The 16,797-nt window shown below is 42.6% G+C and overlaps 1 protein-coding gene across 1 annotated transcript in view; it reads right to left on the bottom strand.

Annotated features, from left to right (window-relative positions):
* Positions 1-9,229: 9,229 nt before the first annotated feature.
* The window catches only part of LOC121350528 (ovostatin-like), a 28,516-nt gene continuing 20,948 nt past the window's right edge, over positions 9,230-16,797 (bottom strand). The window contains exons 28-35 of the mRNA XM_041461923.1: positions 15,902-16,067; positions 15,143-15,363; positions 13,831-14,046; positions 13,574-13,698; positions 13,290-13,380; positions 10,734-10,805; positions 10,059-10,161; positions 9,230-9,282 (exon numbers count right to left, since the gene is read on the bottom strand). Coding sequence (XP_041317857.1) covers positions 9,230-9,282; positions 10,059-10,161; positions 10,734-10,805; positions 13,290-13,380; positions 13,574-13,698; positions 13,831-14,046; positions 15,143-15,363; positions 15,902-16,067 — 1,047 coding nt within the window. The remainder of the gene's footprint in view (positions 9,283-10,058; positions 10,162-10,733; positions 10,806-13,289; positions 13,381-13,573; positions 13,699-13,830; positions 14,047-15,142; positions 15,364-15,901; positions 16,068-16,797) is intronic.

Here is a 16,797-nt window from a genome sequence, read left to right as displayed (position 1 = left end):
ACTACTGCAACCAAAATCAACCCACCATCTCCAGACTGCAACATTTCACTGCACTTCTCTGAATGTCTGCACAAAATACCTCCAGTGGTCTTGCTTCGAGGAAAGGGGCTTTGGGTTTTACACTGAGACTTGTCACAGTAAAAAGCACAAAGAGACCTAAACCCAAGTAAGTCTGTCAAACCCAATTAACATTTGAGGGTTTTCTCCATTGTTCTTGGAATTTACCAACTGGATTAACAGTGTGGGTGAAGTAGACCAATTTTCTGTATTTTGTCACCAGATTTTGGCTAAAATAATACATTGACTTCTCTTCCCTTGCTTCATAGGTGTTTTGAAAATTGACAAAATGAAAAAATAGAGAAGCTAGAAACAGAAAGAGATCTAAAAGGTCTTAATTACTTCTACCTTAGCCATTGAGCACTTGACAGTTTTGTTGAAGTTTGATTCATTTCAGCTTGGAATTAGCCAGTCTCTGGGTCTATGGGAATTTGTTAGCTCCCCAGGTTTCCAGTTTTCACACCTGTGTGGAAGCTAATGGAGTTTTTTATTAGGGAGCAGGAATTTCTTTTGTTCTGTTGTACTCTGAAGAAAAAACAAAGCATTCAGGTGGGCTGCTCCCTACAAGAAAAACAACGCTGGAAAGCAGTTATTTGATAACTGTAAATAATTTTTTCCATTAATGTTGGCACTGGGCACTGGGTCAGTCTGGCATGAGGTCATGAAGTCAGCTTTCTGCACAGTAGCCTGCTGTGCTTTGCATTTGAGGCTAGAACAGTGCTCGTAACTCACCAAGAGCATTTTGGCTCTTGCTGAAGAGTGCTCGCAGAGTGTCAGGGCTTTCTACCTCCCCTACTTCCCAGCAAAAAGCCAGGAAGCTTGGGGTGGGCAAGGGACTGTGAGGGGCCACAGCCAGGACAGATGACCCAAAGAGGCCAAAGGGATGTCCTGTAGCTGCCACAGGACACCATGCTTAGCAATAACAGGTGGGGGAAAGGAGGAGGAGGGACAACATTTGTGGGTAACAGCATTTGTCTTCCAAAGCAACCACTACCTTTACCGAGGCCTCATTTCTCAGGGAGTGGCTGGACATCTGCCTGCCAATGGGAAGCAGTGAATAAATCCCTCTTTTAGCTTCTGCTTTCCTTTTAAAACTCTTATTTCAACTCACTAGTCTTTGACATCCTTCCTGGAAAGTGGGAGTGAGTGAAAGATTGGGTGACTGCTTGGCTGCCAGAGAGATATGGGTCCAAGGGCAGAGTACCTGTATGAGAGCACAATTTTCTCTAATATCCTGATGTGCTCTATGACTGTCTATTCTTGCTTCTTACTAGTCTGTGAAACTTTCTCCAATAGAAACATAGGGCACATAGGGTTGCTATGAAATGTTTTCCCTCATGCCCTCAAATTTTTCACAGAAGTATCAAACCACATGGAAACGGAACACAGCAGAAGCAGCAGGTGGTTCCCCAGAGGTCTCTCTGAGTCATGGTGTGGGTGCTTAGAACACAAACAACAGACTGAGGCTCCGTTCTGAAAGCCCACCTCATTGTAATTTCTGTTGCAGAGGATCTCTACAGATTCTACAGTTAAAGAGCTTCCCAAAGGATCAGGCTTTATTTTCTCTGCAATGAGATACCCATACCAGCAGCTGCCAAGAACAGAAATTCACTGCAAAGGCTTGAACTTGAGATGACATTGTGGAAAAAGGAGACGACCAGTGTTGCAGGTTCTTGCTTTTCTTGGCTTTCTCAGGTAGTTATAAATTTATTGCAATGTAATGGAGGATTCATTCCAAACAAGTTAATTTGATAATCATCACAATCCAGAAGCTTTCTGAGTCTACTTTTGAACATTTAATCAGAGGGTGGAGTGGGTTAGGTGACATTCAAAGGTTGTAAGAGGTAGAGAAGGGTAGTTGTGTATAACTGACTGTTATAACAAGCAGGCATTTTTGCCCCAAATCTAGGCTGGATTGTGGCTTTGGTCAGAAAGTGCACTATTGTGTCTCCAAGCACTGACACTAGTCACAAGGTCTTCTGTGCACAGGTACCTTCTGTAGAGTAACCAAATGAAGGAAAAAGATTCCCCATTCACCCTGTATCCAAATAATTCACTGCACTAGTTTAAAATCTCCACTAATCACAACGAAGGAGGTGTGTCTGGTAAGGAAATAAACAAAAAATGCAATGGGTCTGTAACAGAGAAGGTATTGAAATAATAAGTTTGCAACCAAACAAGTCCCCTTGATGAAAAAAGGCCACTGTAACCTTATCATAACAAAGGAAAACAGAGGTCATCCCATCTTCTTGGCTATAACATACAATAACTTGTCTTTCACAGGAGAATCAAACAACATTCCACTGGATACAACAAAAAAGTTGTTTTCAGGGCAAATATTTACAAAACCATTGACTTTTTTAAAATGATTTTTTATTCTTATTATTTGCTGACTGCATGTCTTTGCTTTTGAAATCCTACCCATTCTTTTTAACTCAGCTGCATATGCTCAAGAAGCTTGTGAAGATTGCTCTGTGGGGAAGTTAGAGAGATGATACTTCATCACCAGGTCTGTATTTCATAGACTCATGGAATGGTTTGGGTTGAAAGGGACCTTAAAGATCATCCTGTTCCAATCCCTCTGCCATGGGCAGGTACACATTCCACCGGAGCAGGCTGCCCAGAGCTTCATCCAGCCTGGCCTTGCCCCGGAGATGGGGTATCCACAGCTACTCTGGGCAACCTGTGCCAGTGTCTCACCAAGTTCACATAAGACATTTCTTGCTAATATCTAATCTAAACCTGTTCTCTTTCAGTTTGAATCCATTCCCCATTGTCCTGTCACTCTATGGGCTTTTCAGTAGTCTCTCCATATTTCCTGTAGCTTCAGGTACTGGAAGAGGTTCTTGGTTTTGGGCAATGTGGGAGAAATGTCTGTATACAGACAGATTATCTTGCATTCTTGACTCAAAGGGAGTTTTTTGCCAGCCTAACTTTGAATGTTACCTGAGCCATAACTTCAGACCTCAGATACTTTTGCTTAGCTGTAGCACACTCTGCGAGAGATCTGTGCACTTGTAAATGGAGAGCAATGAGAGGGAGCCTTGGCAATTGTAGAATCAGCTATTTGATTCAGTTACATTTGATTTAGTTATCTTTGTCAAAAAATGTCCCACCAGCTTAGTACAGATATCTTTCTGCTACTGAAACAGCCATAGTTCAACACCAAAAACTGTGCCTTTATGGTTGTGATTTGGTTTATTTGAGGCATTAGATATGTTCAACCAGTACAAGACTATCTTTACAAATAAAATCTGTCTTGCTGTGAAAAACTAAATTAATACTACTTGACTGCAACTAATTATTTCATATCGGGCTGCTCAGTCACAGTAATTTCTGTGTCTTTCTGTGTGGTTCCTTGATCTCAAATTTTACTCACTATTACTGAAGAGAGCTGTATTTCTTTCCTGCAGGAATCATCAAATGGCTTTAGGAAAATTACAAGAGTCTCTGGAGTTTCATGGTTTTTCCTGTTTTTGATGCATTTCTGGCTGCTAGCATTTAATATAATTCTAGTAGTCCTTCTCATTCATGCAGTCTAAAGCCAGCTTGGATGTGTCTGCAAGATCTGTATCCATATATTTGTGGTGTGGGCACTCTCAGCTTTCTTGAGAACAGGTTAATTGCTGCATTCAGAATAAGGTCAATGCAAAGAAACTTGGTCATTACAGCTACAAAAATTAGTTGAAAAGCACTGAGTCAGTCTGTGATTTTGGCTATGACTGCTTCCTATAACACTGTCTTTTGGAAGATTAGATTGTAATGATTTGTTTAGACATGGTAAAGGTCGAAATGCTTGGTTTGACCCAGGTGTTTGGGGAACAATGCTGAAACATGGTAACTATAGATAAAGTTCTGCTTGGTCAATAGGGTCTCTAGTCAAGCATGCAAGATTTCTTTCATTGTTCTAAGATGTGTGAACCTTGGCAAAGTCCTCTAGCAGCTGAAGGGATGGTGAGGTCATAAAAGAAAATACGTATATCTGTAGTGGAATAGTCACAGCTTGCAGTGATTTTGATGAGTGATGGAATTTTTTTCAACAAAATGTGGTGGTGGGGAGGACTGCAGTTTATTCCAGTGGTCTATGATGCCTGGAAAAGGCAGCCAAAGAAAAGTTGAATGTTAGCCAGTTGCAAGGCTTCAGTGACTCTGTTGAGTGCGGGTGGGTCATCCATAGCCTGTTTTCAAAACTGAGACCTTTCTCCACATATGTGTGGAGGCTGAGGTCTGAGCAGGAATGACTGTGAGCTGAAGTATTAAGCCTGTCTTTGCTGTGCAGTTTTGGTGACAAATGCCAGTGAAAGGAGAGTGAAGCTGGCATCTGACTCCTGTCACTGCACCTGCACAAGCCTCAGAGTGGATACTAGTGGATATAGAAATGAAATTATCTTTCCTAGTTGTACACAGATTACCTGACAGCTTTGAGGCTAAATTATGAATGCAGTGCTACAGTCAGGCTAATAAGAGTCTGCATTTCTTTTGGGAGTGCTTCACAGTTTTTCTGTCCTTGCATGGACAGGAACTAGAGTTTTTCAGCCCTCCTTTCTTTGTGGTTTTTCTAGGCAGCATCAAGTGTTCAGTTCAAAGGTCACCAATAAAATATCTGAATAATTCCCTCAAAAATGTTCTGGTACTCAGTAAGTTAATTTTCACACTTGCAAATATAAATCAGGCTTTTATTAAAGGAAGAAAAGAAAATACTTAACAATGAGTATCAGGGGGGAACATTTGACATGTAATCCATGAAATGTAACTAGTCAAGGTGGGACAACTAGTCTGACTTCATGTTCCCCCCTAAACTTCCCATGCCAGCAATCAGCTCATGAGTGGTGCTGAGAAATCATCTTGTGTACCAAGGGCTGATGCAAGCTGCACATGACGTTGTCATGGATTGGCTTTTCTGGCTACCAGAAAGGTGCCTGAACCAGCCATCTCTAGCATGCTGAGGGACGCCCAAAGCATTCTCTGACCTTTTCACCTCAGATCAAACCCCTAACCCTTTGTTTCTATTTCACAGCTGTGCACAGCTATCCTCTCTTCCTAGCTGCAGCTTCTGCACTCTGAAGGTAGAAGCATTTGCTTTCATTTCAGGTGACAACTTGTGACAGGCACATGTAGAAAGATGTAGCTCTCTGAGGCTTTCATATTACAATGGCTTTTCTCTGCATTATGGAAAGGCTGTTTTTTATTTTCATTCTGCAGAAATGACTCATAAACGCATTGCAGTGACAGATTTGTAAGTGTTTGAGGCTCCATTAGTCCCTCTTATTTTCTTCTCCTTCCCTCCATCAGTTTAGAGTGGAACAGCCTTCCCTGGCTGGCTGCCCTTCTTCTCTGGATTGACTTGAGAAGGGTCATATACTTCTGCTTTCCCTTAGGAATTCAGCCTTCAGCCTACAGATCCTACAAGAGTTTTACTGAGGTAATCATACCCCTAAAGTATTTTCCTGCAGTTTCAGGCAGTGTTGACATAAGAGACTTGAATGATCTGTCTGAACTGCAGGCTGGTCTGTGAGAGGAGCACTACAGAGGAGCAGTTTTACATGTGCTTTCGGATGCAGTTTTATGTGCCAAAGGAAATTTTGTATTTTTTTGGGAAATGTTATATGTCTAATCCAAGTGCTCTGAGAAGGGAAGGGTTGATCTCATTTTAAGCTGTAAAATTTTTTTATCAGAGTTCATAGGAGATGAGTGCAAGACATAAGACCTACATCTTTTAGAGCAGGGACTACCTCTTCTTATTTCTTTGAAGTCTGTCTTCAGTGTAGGCGTGATGCTGCTAGGACTTGAATGGGAAAGGGAGCTTGGGGTTAGGAGTGTTTCACAGCTGGCTGATAACACTAAATGTTGGAGGCTCAGTCTCTTTTTGGGTGCTTTGATCTTTTTACCATTGACCAGCATTTTGCTTCTAAATCCATTTTTTTTGTTGTTACAAAGAATTTTTCTTTCCACTACAACATCCCAGAAATTGAACTTGTTCCAGACACATTATGGAAGGCGTGCAAATCCTATTCAGAGCCTGCAGCTTTCTCTCCCTTGATCTGTTATTATTATCTACTTGGCAGCAAAACAATACCCTTGTGTTACCTGATATATTAATTGCACTACTTTAAGGACGCCCCCCAGGGAGAGCCTTTTTGTGCCTTCAACCCCTGACCTTATGCCTGAAAAGTTTTTTGATTCATTCCCCTCACATAAAGGCTATTTTTCTTTTGTCTCCAGTGAAAATATATTCTGCAGCTATATATTGAACTGCTGAGCACTGTACTGAACAAGCTGGAGGATGTGTCCTTGATGAAGATTGTCAGTCTTTTTTAACTTTTATTATCTTCCTAAACAGTGGAGGTTTCCAGGTTGTCTCAGGGCAAATAAGCTGACCTCAGGCAAACAGAGAATAAGAGAAAGTCCTGATTATCCTCTTTTGAAGAACTAGGTTTTTTTATTGTTATTGGCCCATAAATGACCAGCACTAGGCAAAACTGTCTGCCGGAGAGCACTGTGTGGAAAAGAGGGAGTGACTGGAGCATCACATCCATGCCTAGTGTCACTCATAGTTGCTCATAGCACGACTGCTTTGTTGTTACACAAAACTGTCAGAGTCCTGGCAGCTTATAACTCTGGGAAAAACTTCCAGAGCCTGTCCTGGCACATTCCCATGGGCTACAGCAGATGGGGCCCTATAGAAACTGCACCGTTTTGCACACTGAAAGTCAAAGGGAAGACTGATTCATGGTAATTTCAGAGTTCTAGAGCATCTTTCTAACTGTAGCAATCAAAGAAAACTGAGTGTAAAAGTATTTTCCATTTTTGGAGATGGGATGTGGCCATTACCATTTTCTGATTGATTCACACTAGCAATCAAAGAAAACTGAGTGTAAAAGTATTTGCCATTTTTGGAGATGGGATGTGTAGAAAATGTACCATTTTCTGATTGATTCACATGGTCCTACAAGGTCAGTATCTAAAGCTCCTTTCAATTGTTACATCTTTTCATCTGACTTGCACTGAGGTTAAACAAACTGTATTTGTGAAGCAGCAGCGTCACATGATGTGAGTTCCACGAGAAAAAAAATTGGGTCACAAGTTGCACTGCAGTTAAAAGTGTTAAAGAGGTAAAAGAAGGCTGTAAAATGCAGATTTTGCTAGGAACTGCTGGCATTGTCCCATCCACTCCCTCTCAGCCTAGTGTTTTGGAAATTTGTAGTAAAATTTAAATGCTGTGCTTTTGAAAGCATCTGCATTTCATATCAGTTTCCATCTGACCAGGCTTGCAGTTGGCCATTCACTGGAATGGCATTAAACAAAGGCTTTTGTTTAGCAGCAGGCTGAGTTTACACAGCTGAGGAAGGTGGATTGAAGTAGTCTGACTGACCCCTCTTGAAGCTCACACAATCTTTTTTGCTGACAGGGATGGGAGAGCAAGGGGGAGTTTGGGGTCAGTTGGCCCCTTAACATCTTCAGAGTCATAACTTACTTCTCAGCATGTGTCTGTCTGTAGCAAAAGTCACCACAGGTCTCATGCAAACATGAAAACATTGCTTTCAGTGTGATTTTTTGGGTCAAGGGTTGTGCCCAGGGCTTGCTTCTGATGGGAAGAGAAATGCTGGGGATAGAAACTCAATGTTTTGAGCAGAATTGAAAGACTTGAAAGCCAATCACTTTACAATATCTTTTTTCTCAAAATGTCATTATTTTTTTTCACAAGGTAGACATTTCACCAGAATTGTCAGGGAATAAACTATTTTTGTTTCTCAGTAAACCAAGCTTATATGCAACTTAAAAAAAAATTAAAAAAAAAAAAAAAAGAGAAAAAAAAAGTCGAGAGCTCCATTCCCATATTTCTGTACATCCTAATTAGAAATATGGGTGGCACATGTTGTTTTATGCATTGAAGTGCCCCTTCAAGCTCACCTGCATGCACAGCACTACCACATCAAAGAACTGCTCTGTGCCTGGTGCTTCCACATGCCAGGTGGCATTTAGAGAGCTGAGAGAATCAGGGCCAGGTTCTCAAGGGTGTTAAGGCACTTAGCTCACATCAGCCAGAACCTAAACTCACAAAGAGCCTTAGGTTCCTATGTCAAATTCCTCATACGTTTAGAGCAACTCTCTAGCTGCTTGCCAAGGTTTCCCAGGTCCTGGTGCTGCTGAATTCTGCTTTTTTTGCCGGACCCCAAGTGCCACTCTCAAGCTGAACACCCTTCAGCTGGTAAGTCTCTGTTGGGCAGTTCTTAGAACAGGAGGCTGCAGTTGGTGACCTCCCCAGGTCCTTCCAAACCAAGATTAATGTTCTCCCACGGCTCACAAATTTCTTTTGCATCTTTCTGGGATTACACTGAGCCTGAGGGTCTCTGTCATGACTTCTCCCTGTCACAGAGGCTCCTGCACTGTGAGGCAGGATTAGTTTTACTTGAGCTATCTCTGGGCAAGCCTGGCATCCTACTGCTCTCAGGGTGTGCACTGGACTGCTCCTCTTCTACCATATCCTGGGCTGTTGTGTTCACCCAGTTCTAGACAGACCACGGAGCGGAGGCCAATCAGAATGTTTTATTACAAAGGGCAGTAAAATATGAGATGCTAATCTGAAGAAAACATTTCTTTCTAGATAGAGGCAAAACTTGCACAAAAGTTGTCTTCCTGTGATTAGACTTCTGTCGTCTGTAGGTGATTCAGTTCAATTGCTGAAAAAGCTGAGGATCAAAGTAATTTCTTCAGGATTTTCCTTCTGCATAATGGAAAGACCAAAACAAGTAAAAACTACAGAAGCAGCAGCAACATATTATTCTCTGAGATTAGGATTCCTTAAGAGGAATCTATGGCCGAGAACATACATTTCAAATGAGTACCTTTACACAAATCTCCCACTGGAATATGTCATAAGTTTCGAAACAAGATGGATGGTCAGAGTCAACATTTGCACAGTATCTCCCTTTTCAGGAAAAACATTTTATCTGCAGTTCCTAATCCACACTGAACCCAGTTCTTTTTGAAGTGCAGGCCATAATGGGTCATTCTGATCTACAGCAATATGGGATTCGCTTATTCCTCATTATTCTACATGGTTTTCATTGTGGTCCCAGAAAAAAAACCCAAGTATCTTATCCTCTTCTTGTTCTACAGCTGCTTGCCTGATACTTTCTGAATCATTACCTCTTCTGGCACACATGTGATTTCAGCTGGAAGACAGGGAGCAGGGAGTGTTGTACTCTGACAGGGCATATTCATCTGGAAAGAGGAAAGGAAGAAGACATTTGTATGAGAGTGAGAAATCATTCTGACCCCAGTCTATCTGCATCTGTCATTAACATGCTACAAATCAGAAGACATTTGATAAATGTTGTGGTATGCTCCCAGTTGCCAAGGTACCCAGTTGCAGGGCTGCATAGTCAGAGACCAGTGCACTCTGACCATGTTTGTCAGGACATATCATTGCTGTCACCATGCAAGACGTGGCTCAGGTGGCAGAAAATGCACTCCGCGGTCAATTCTCTGACTGCTGCTGCTGCTGCTAATCTGCTAGGATTCAGTTCAGGAAAGGTGATCAGGCACTTAGTTTTCTAGTTCTAGTTACTTAAACTCTTCTTTTGTTAAGTGGGGCTGTCATTCATGCTTTATATATAAATTCCACCAAGGAAGATATTTTTGCTGCAGCCTACAATGACGATATTAAGTAAAAAAAAATTAGCTAATGCAATTCAGGGAAGTCAGGAACACTGCTGCTTTTGAGTTATTGATTTTAACCATCATGTCCAAACTGTTGAAAGAAAGTGGAACAACATGTCTTTTTGTGTGTGTTTTGTAAGAAAGAAGCTCTCATGTATCACTTTCTTATCTGCTTTATGCTGAAATGAAGCAAGAAATGTAAACATGGGAGGGCAGGAACTGTTTATGCTCTGCAAAACCTTTGAAGTCTAGCAATCAAAACCAGCAGAATGGCTAAGTGGGTCTCTCCTTGTCCCTCCTTTGTCACAGGTTTTACTGAGACCTGCTGGGTCACCTACCTGTTTCATAGTAATCATATATGTGCACAGGCACTGGTTTGATGTCTGAGACTGGCAGGCTTTGCTCCACACTGAAGGAGAAGCTGATTTCCTTCTGGGAGACCTGGAAATGGCAAGAAAAGAAGATGCATCAGAACTTTTCATAACTATCCCTGAGGCTAAGGTTGAACAGTTTGAACAGGTATTAATTTCTGAATCAGAGTGTGTGACAATGTGCTATTCTACAGTTCCCTCCAGTTCGTAAACTTGATGTTAAATCAGATAATAGTTTAAAAGCTGTTGCTAAATATGTTTTGCTGCTAAATTTGTGTGCTCTTTTCTTTTCTCCTCCTCCTATTTCCATTGCCAATTACCCCAACCTAATTCCCTGTTAGTGTGGTTTTCAGCACATCAGCATTCATCCTGTAACAGAAAATTGCTGTTAGTTTCTTTCCTTGCCCTTTCCCAGCTAAAATCACCTTCAGTATCCCTAAGAATCTTATCCCTACTTTTCTCCCTTTAATTGCTTTGATCACAAGATCTCCATTATCCCGTTATATTGGATTGTGTGAAGTACCTTTACATCTTTAAGGCATGGGTATTGTTAATATGCTATTAATAAGATTTTCCTTTTATCTGGGAGCCTGTTTTAGACTTCCAGTTTTATTAAACTGAAAGGAAACCTCCCAAACTTACTTTCTGAAGGTAGAAGAGTACGTGGTTGTTCTTGATGTCTACACGATCCACAACGGAATCCTCGAACCGAAGCTTTAAACAAGGCAAAATACAGCAATGTTAGCACGGGAGACTTGCCAAGGAGACTTACAGATTCCTCAGCAAAATGCGTTTAAAGCGACTGCCGTGCTCCTTTTATGCCACCCCGCCATCTAGTCGCCAAAAAAAGAAATGCAGGTTGAGTGTTTTTATAACCGGACGCGTTCAGACCAGTCAGAGTGGTAAACAGTTCCACCAGCCAGCTTTGATACTTGTGACTTGTGACTTCCATCATCAACCTAAGAATTCTCTCATTTCAAGGAGAATTTATAATTAATTTCTGCCGCTCAAACTGGCTCACTTGCTAGTTCATTGTATGCTTTAAATAAAAGTTTAAAAACATTTAGAAAAGAATGTGAACAAATTTATTTTAATATCAAAACATACAAACCTAAAATTTTCCAAACTTTAAAAAACAGCTATTTTTCCCCAGGTGTATATGAAGAGGGGTAGGATGCCAAACAGAATAGCATCTCAGCAGAAAAAATCTTCCAAAGAAAATTTATTAATTTCATACAGTTCTAGCAAAAAAAAAAATCAGGCCTGAATGCTGAATGATTATAAATACACAAAGGTATGAGCAGACTCGACCAAGAATTTCATTCTTCTTTTTATCTGCTTGAAAATTACAGCTCATGACTTGAAGGTAATTCATCTGTTGTGAACCTAAATTGTATTAGGAACCTAAATTGTATTAGGAACCTAAATGAGGTGCTTATCAGTTTTGTCCCCACAACTGTCATCGTGATAACTAAATTTCTGGATAGTAAAGGAGGAGGAGGATCAAAAAACGATCTCCTTTTTTAGGCTGTTTGTTAAACTGTAGAGGAAGAAATAACCCTTTTCAAAGGGATAATAACGAAAAATGCCAATTAAAGCAATTTAACTATGGCAGAAGTATTTCTCACATGGATTCTGTCAGGCTGTGTGACTACAGACTCATGCACACAGACACTAAGGAGCACAGGGAAACCCCAGTAACCTGAGCAGAGCCACTGGAGCCCGCTGACCCTCTTCCCCTTGGGGCTGCCACTGGGCAGTGACCAGCCCATTGTCAGAGTGTGAGACCCACCAGGGGAGTCAGCAGCAGAATATCCCCAGATCACCTTGCAGACTGAAGGGGAATGCTGCCTACAGACCATGTGGCTGAGTATGGGATGTTGGGACTCAAGAAAGAGTTTTTATTGGGTGTTTAGGGGAAGAACCAGAAGTAACAAAGAGGGATAAAATACAGTTGGAAGGAAAAAGGGTGGAAAATGAGATAAAAGAGGCCAGTTGCACATGAACAGGTTGGTGGTCAGCACACTTGTCTGCCCTGCACCTGGTCACCACAGCCTCTCCTACCTTCTTATTAATCTCTCTTCCTGGCAGTTTTCCAGGGTGAAAGGCTCTCTATTCCATGTGAACATGTGTGCAGGGAGTGCAAGTCACTGAAGAGAGGATCAGAGATCACAGGGACAGCGTGCCTGGAGTGCCAGCATCCTGGGACACCAGGCTGAAGGATTGTAGTGATGGGGGTACATATGTCAGCATGTGCTCACTAGAGAAAAACTGGAATAGCAGCCAGCTACTGAGTCAGGCATAAACCTGACCCAAATGTTGGAGACAGGAGAGGATCCAGGACAGCTACCAAAGGTACCAGAGTGTCTGAACCTGTTTCTGGAGAAACCATACAGTCTTGGAGGTGGACATTGTTCTGGAGCAGCTAGTGGAGACCTATTTGCACGTCTCTGTGTGTATGTGTCTGTTTGACATCACTGTGAACCAGAGGACCCCAGCTCACCTGCTGCATGTTTAAGAATGCTCATAGAGGCCCTCACCATGCATGCATGTGGGTGATGGGGACCCCAGTTTACGGCACTGAAGTGAGGCTCAGGCCTTGAAGGAGGCACGTGTCCAGGTGCCAGCAGCTCAACAGAGCAAGGGTCCAGGGGCAGCTGCTGGGCAGACTGAGTGCCTGAGGCCAGCTACTGTGAGGAGCCACACTGTGCATTTGCATGTATATATGTGCTTGTGTATATTTATGTATTTACTTATTTCTCTTTTCCACAAATGAGATTGTAATCTGATGAGGCAGAAAAAGGGAACAGGATAAGGCCATTTGTGCTATCTGTGTTTGTGGAAGTGCTGTCTTTTCTCTCTACTGATCTGTGTGGCCCATATATTACATACATATGGCTATATATGTGTAGTGTGTATGTCTGCTTATTGGGAATGTACACTGAACTTTGCTGTTGGTTGGACCTAGGGATATGAAGTCTTAGCTCTCCTGGGCTAATCTCCTGGATTTAGCAATTCCTAACAGATTTGTCTTCAACACATAAACAGGTACAAATTTGAAGCCCAGAGTATGTGAGAGATGGCTATACCCAGAGACTTTGCAGTATTCCCATGGGCTCAGATTTGCTAATCAGAGACTATGTTTATCAACTTCCTATGTTCTTAGGCTTTGTCATTCACATTGGTCCCATTTTTTACCTTTTTCAGGGAAGATTCTTCAGGAACAAATCCTGAGAGCATTTTCACATCAATAATAGCCATGTTGGAGACATTGCGATTTCCTCTGTAACTAAAATGAGAGAAGTTCTATTAGTCTGGTCTGCAAATGGAAAGGAGACGAGTGAATGACATTTTTAGCTCCCAGTAATCCCGTTTTTTTCCTACATGTACAGAGCAGCAGTTAACTGCCTGTACTTAGATCCTTTCTTGGATGCATTACCAAACTGTGAATGCAAGGGGGTAGGTCAGTAAAAGGAAGTTACCTGGCAGAGAGCACGAGGTCAAACTTTGGTGGATAGTTGCCTGTGCAAGACACATTTGCTGTCCTTATGGACAGAGAGAATCCTGCAGCTTTTTGTGGCAAGTGGATGTTGTATCTCAGGGTGGTCTGAAAGAGGTAGAAAGTGTGGGATGGTCACAGACGTAAAGGAGAGCATGACATAAGGGGAGGAATAAAGCGTGGAGAGCCAGCCCCCTGCTTAGTTCCCAGAGGGTGGTGCTGAGTTCCCAGCTTGCTTACCTGCAGATAGACACAGCCAGTGCCATTCACCTCCACGCTGTAACTCCCTGGAATAGTGGGTAAGGATGCCTGCTGCAGTAAGAAGCGGTTCTTGTCATTCACCTGGAAAATCTTACCGGGAGTCTCCATGAAGTGGACTTGGACCGTATTAAGATTTTTTTTGGAGAAGGTGAGATATCCATACTGGGCTAAAGCTTGGAGAGCAACCACGGTGTCCTGAAAAGAATAACATGATCCCCAATTAGATACCCAGGTGTAAGCTGGTGTGTGAGGTTAGCGCAGCTCCTGTTTCCCTGATGCCTTGTCAGTACTCATGAATGCAGGGGGCTTTGCAAAGAGCCAAGGAGACAAGACACAAGTTCTTGAAAAACTCGGCCTGGTGGACAGAAAGCTGTTCTGAGCCACTACGGTGCTCTGGTGACCAGTAAGTCCATCTGTGATGCATTAGGAAGGGCTTTGGCAGCAGGTGGAGGGAGTTGATCCTGCACCTCTACTCAGCCCTAGGGAGGTGTATCTGGAGTGCTGGGTCCAGTCTGGGCTCCTCAGTACAGCAGAGACATGGAGCTCTGGGAGCAGGTCCAGAGGAGCATCATGACTAGAATGATTAAGGGACTGTATCCTCTCTTACAAGGAAAGGCTGACAGGACTGGGCCTGTTCAGCCTTGAGAGAGACAACTGAGAGGGCATCCCACAAATATCTGAAGGGAGGGTGTCCAGAGGATGGGTCCAGGCTCTTCTTGCTGGTGCTAAGCAATAGAAGAAGAAGAAGCAATGGGCAGAAACTGATGCACAGGAAATTCCACCTGAACATGAGGAAGAACTTCGTCACTGTGCAGGTGACTGAGCACTGGGACAGGCTGCCCTGAGAGGTTGTGGAGTCTCCCTCACTGGAGATGTTCAAGAGCTGTCTGGACACAATTGTGTGCCATGTGCTCTGGGGTGACCCTGACTGAGCAGGGAAGTTGGACCAAATGATCCCCTGTGGTCCCTTCCAGCCTGACCCATTCTGGATTCTGTGATTCTGGAGCAGCAGATTTTAATTATTGCAGAAGACCTAGGATAATGTTGTATCAGCAGTGACTGCTGCCCATGGCTAACTTCGAATTCAGGTAATTTCTCATTGCGTAAAACCAAATTATGTGTGAAGCTATGCAGATCATGGTGTGCCTTTGACAAGGCAACCCATGAAAGCACCAGTTATCCAGTATTACTCAAATCCATATGCAGTCAGAAAGATTTGTCATTTATCAAGATCCAGCTTGCAGACTGTACTGCTCCAAGACACTTTCTTTTTACCACACCGAGTTGTTACCTGGCTGGAGGAAAAGCCACCATATGGGTTCTGTTGTTTGATAAGCCAGTACACAATGCGGGAAATATAAGATAAGTCTTCTGGAGTGAGGTTGGGTCTGTTGAGCAGAGCCAGGAGCACATAGCTGGTCATTTCAATCTCAGCAGAAGGGGCACGCGAATAGAAGTCAGAGAAACGTTCTGCTGGTGGCTTGTTTTCTCTCTGCCAGTGAACAGACCCACCTGAAAACAGAGAAGTAGGATGTAAAAAGCGCAGAAAAACCAAGGTTTTTTAGATCTTGGTGACCTGAACTGGGTAAATTTTACTTCTGAGCTGGAAAAGGAAACAGGAAGGAATGGAAAGGGAATTAATAAAAGCAGGCTGTGTAAGACAAAGAGAGATTGAAGTGAAGGCAGTGTAGTAGAAGGATGCAAAGGCTGTTGCGAACAGGAGCACGTGACATAGCCAATTTGTTTGTTCAGCATTACAAGAGGAAACTAATTGAAAAATTAGGTACAATCTTGGGCTGAGACATGCAGGAGACTCTCTCTCTCCCTAAATTATTTCAAAATTTCAAAGATCAGGCTACAGCTCAAACTTTTGTGAAGCCAAAAGATACAGATAGAAAAACTCCTAGAGATAAATTCAGTAGCATAGCAGGCATGAAAGGCAAGGGAAGGGAGAGCATTCCTGACAAAACTGTGCATCAGAAGAGCTCACATGATCCAACAGGCAGTTTCATCAGCTGCACTGCTTTTGCCATGGCCGTGCTGCACTTACCAGCCCTGACAGCTGCCCCATCCAGCTGCTCAAGGATGAACTGGCGTCTTTCCTCTCTGCCAGCTAAGCCATAAACATAGGCAAGGAGGGCCTGGTTGTACAGGTTGTGGACCCCACTGTTAAATGCAGTCTCCAAACAGTTCATGCCACTCCGAATGACAGGATGCTGGCAATGCAAAACACAGGGGGATGTCAGGTACTTGGATGTGTGTCTCCAAGCAGTACTTTTAAAATACTTCCATCATTGCTTAAGCTGCAATCTCTGACTCTTCATGCTAGAAATATACATGATCCATGGCATGTTTAAGGGCCTACAGAGTGTATCCTGTAAAAAAACGCCCTTCCAGTCATTATGCTTCCTTTCTAAATTTATTTAGAGGCAGCATGGCCAAAATAAGAGAGCACTGTATCTTTTCCTGACTAATGAGATGACCCTATTCAAGTGAAACCTTTGTCCCTAGGTTTTGTCACAATAAAATGTGGACCATTTTTACAGAACTATGTAAAGTGCATTGAGACCTCATGATTAAGCAGGCTCTCTCAAATGGATATTGCTCATTTCCTAGATATAGCTACCAAGGTAACTCTTCAGACCTTTTAGCCTTATTGACTATCTCTGTGAACTCTGCTTCCTCTCAGACATCACCAGCACACTACTAACCATGTCAGGTCTTTGCAGCTTCACTTAAACATGTGACACCAGGTTTTGGAGCTACTTATGAAGATATTGGAAACTCAATTCATGTTACTATAGAACTGTTTAATTCTGCACAATGTTTTCAACCTGTTGGTCTCGTGTATCTTGATGATGGTCCATACCCCATGAATGAGGGATGTTAGAAAAATCAGCATATCTAGAAAGTGTTTGTCAGATTTGGAACAATTCTCCTCCTCCC

Source organism: Pyrgilauda ruficollis, unplaced genomic scaffold (assembly GCF_017590135.1).
Source record: "Pyrgilauda ruficollis isolate IOZ18807 unplaced genomic scaffold, ASM1759013v1 scaffold158, whole genome shotgun sequence".
Classification (NCBI taxonomy): domain Eukaryota; kingdom Metazoa; phylum Chordata; class Aves; order Passeriformes; family Passeridae; genus Pyrgilauda; species Pyrgilauda ruficollis.
The sequence above is the reverse complement of the archived record's forward strand: the minus strand, read 5'-3'. Positions and strand labels throughout refer to the sequence as shown.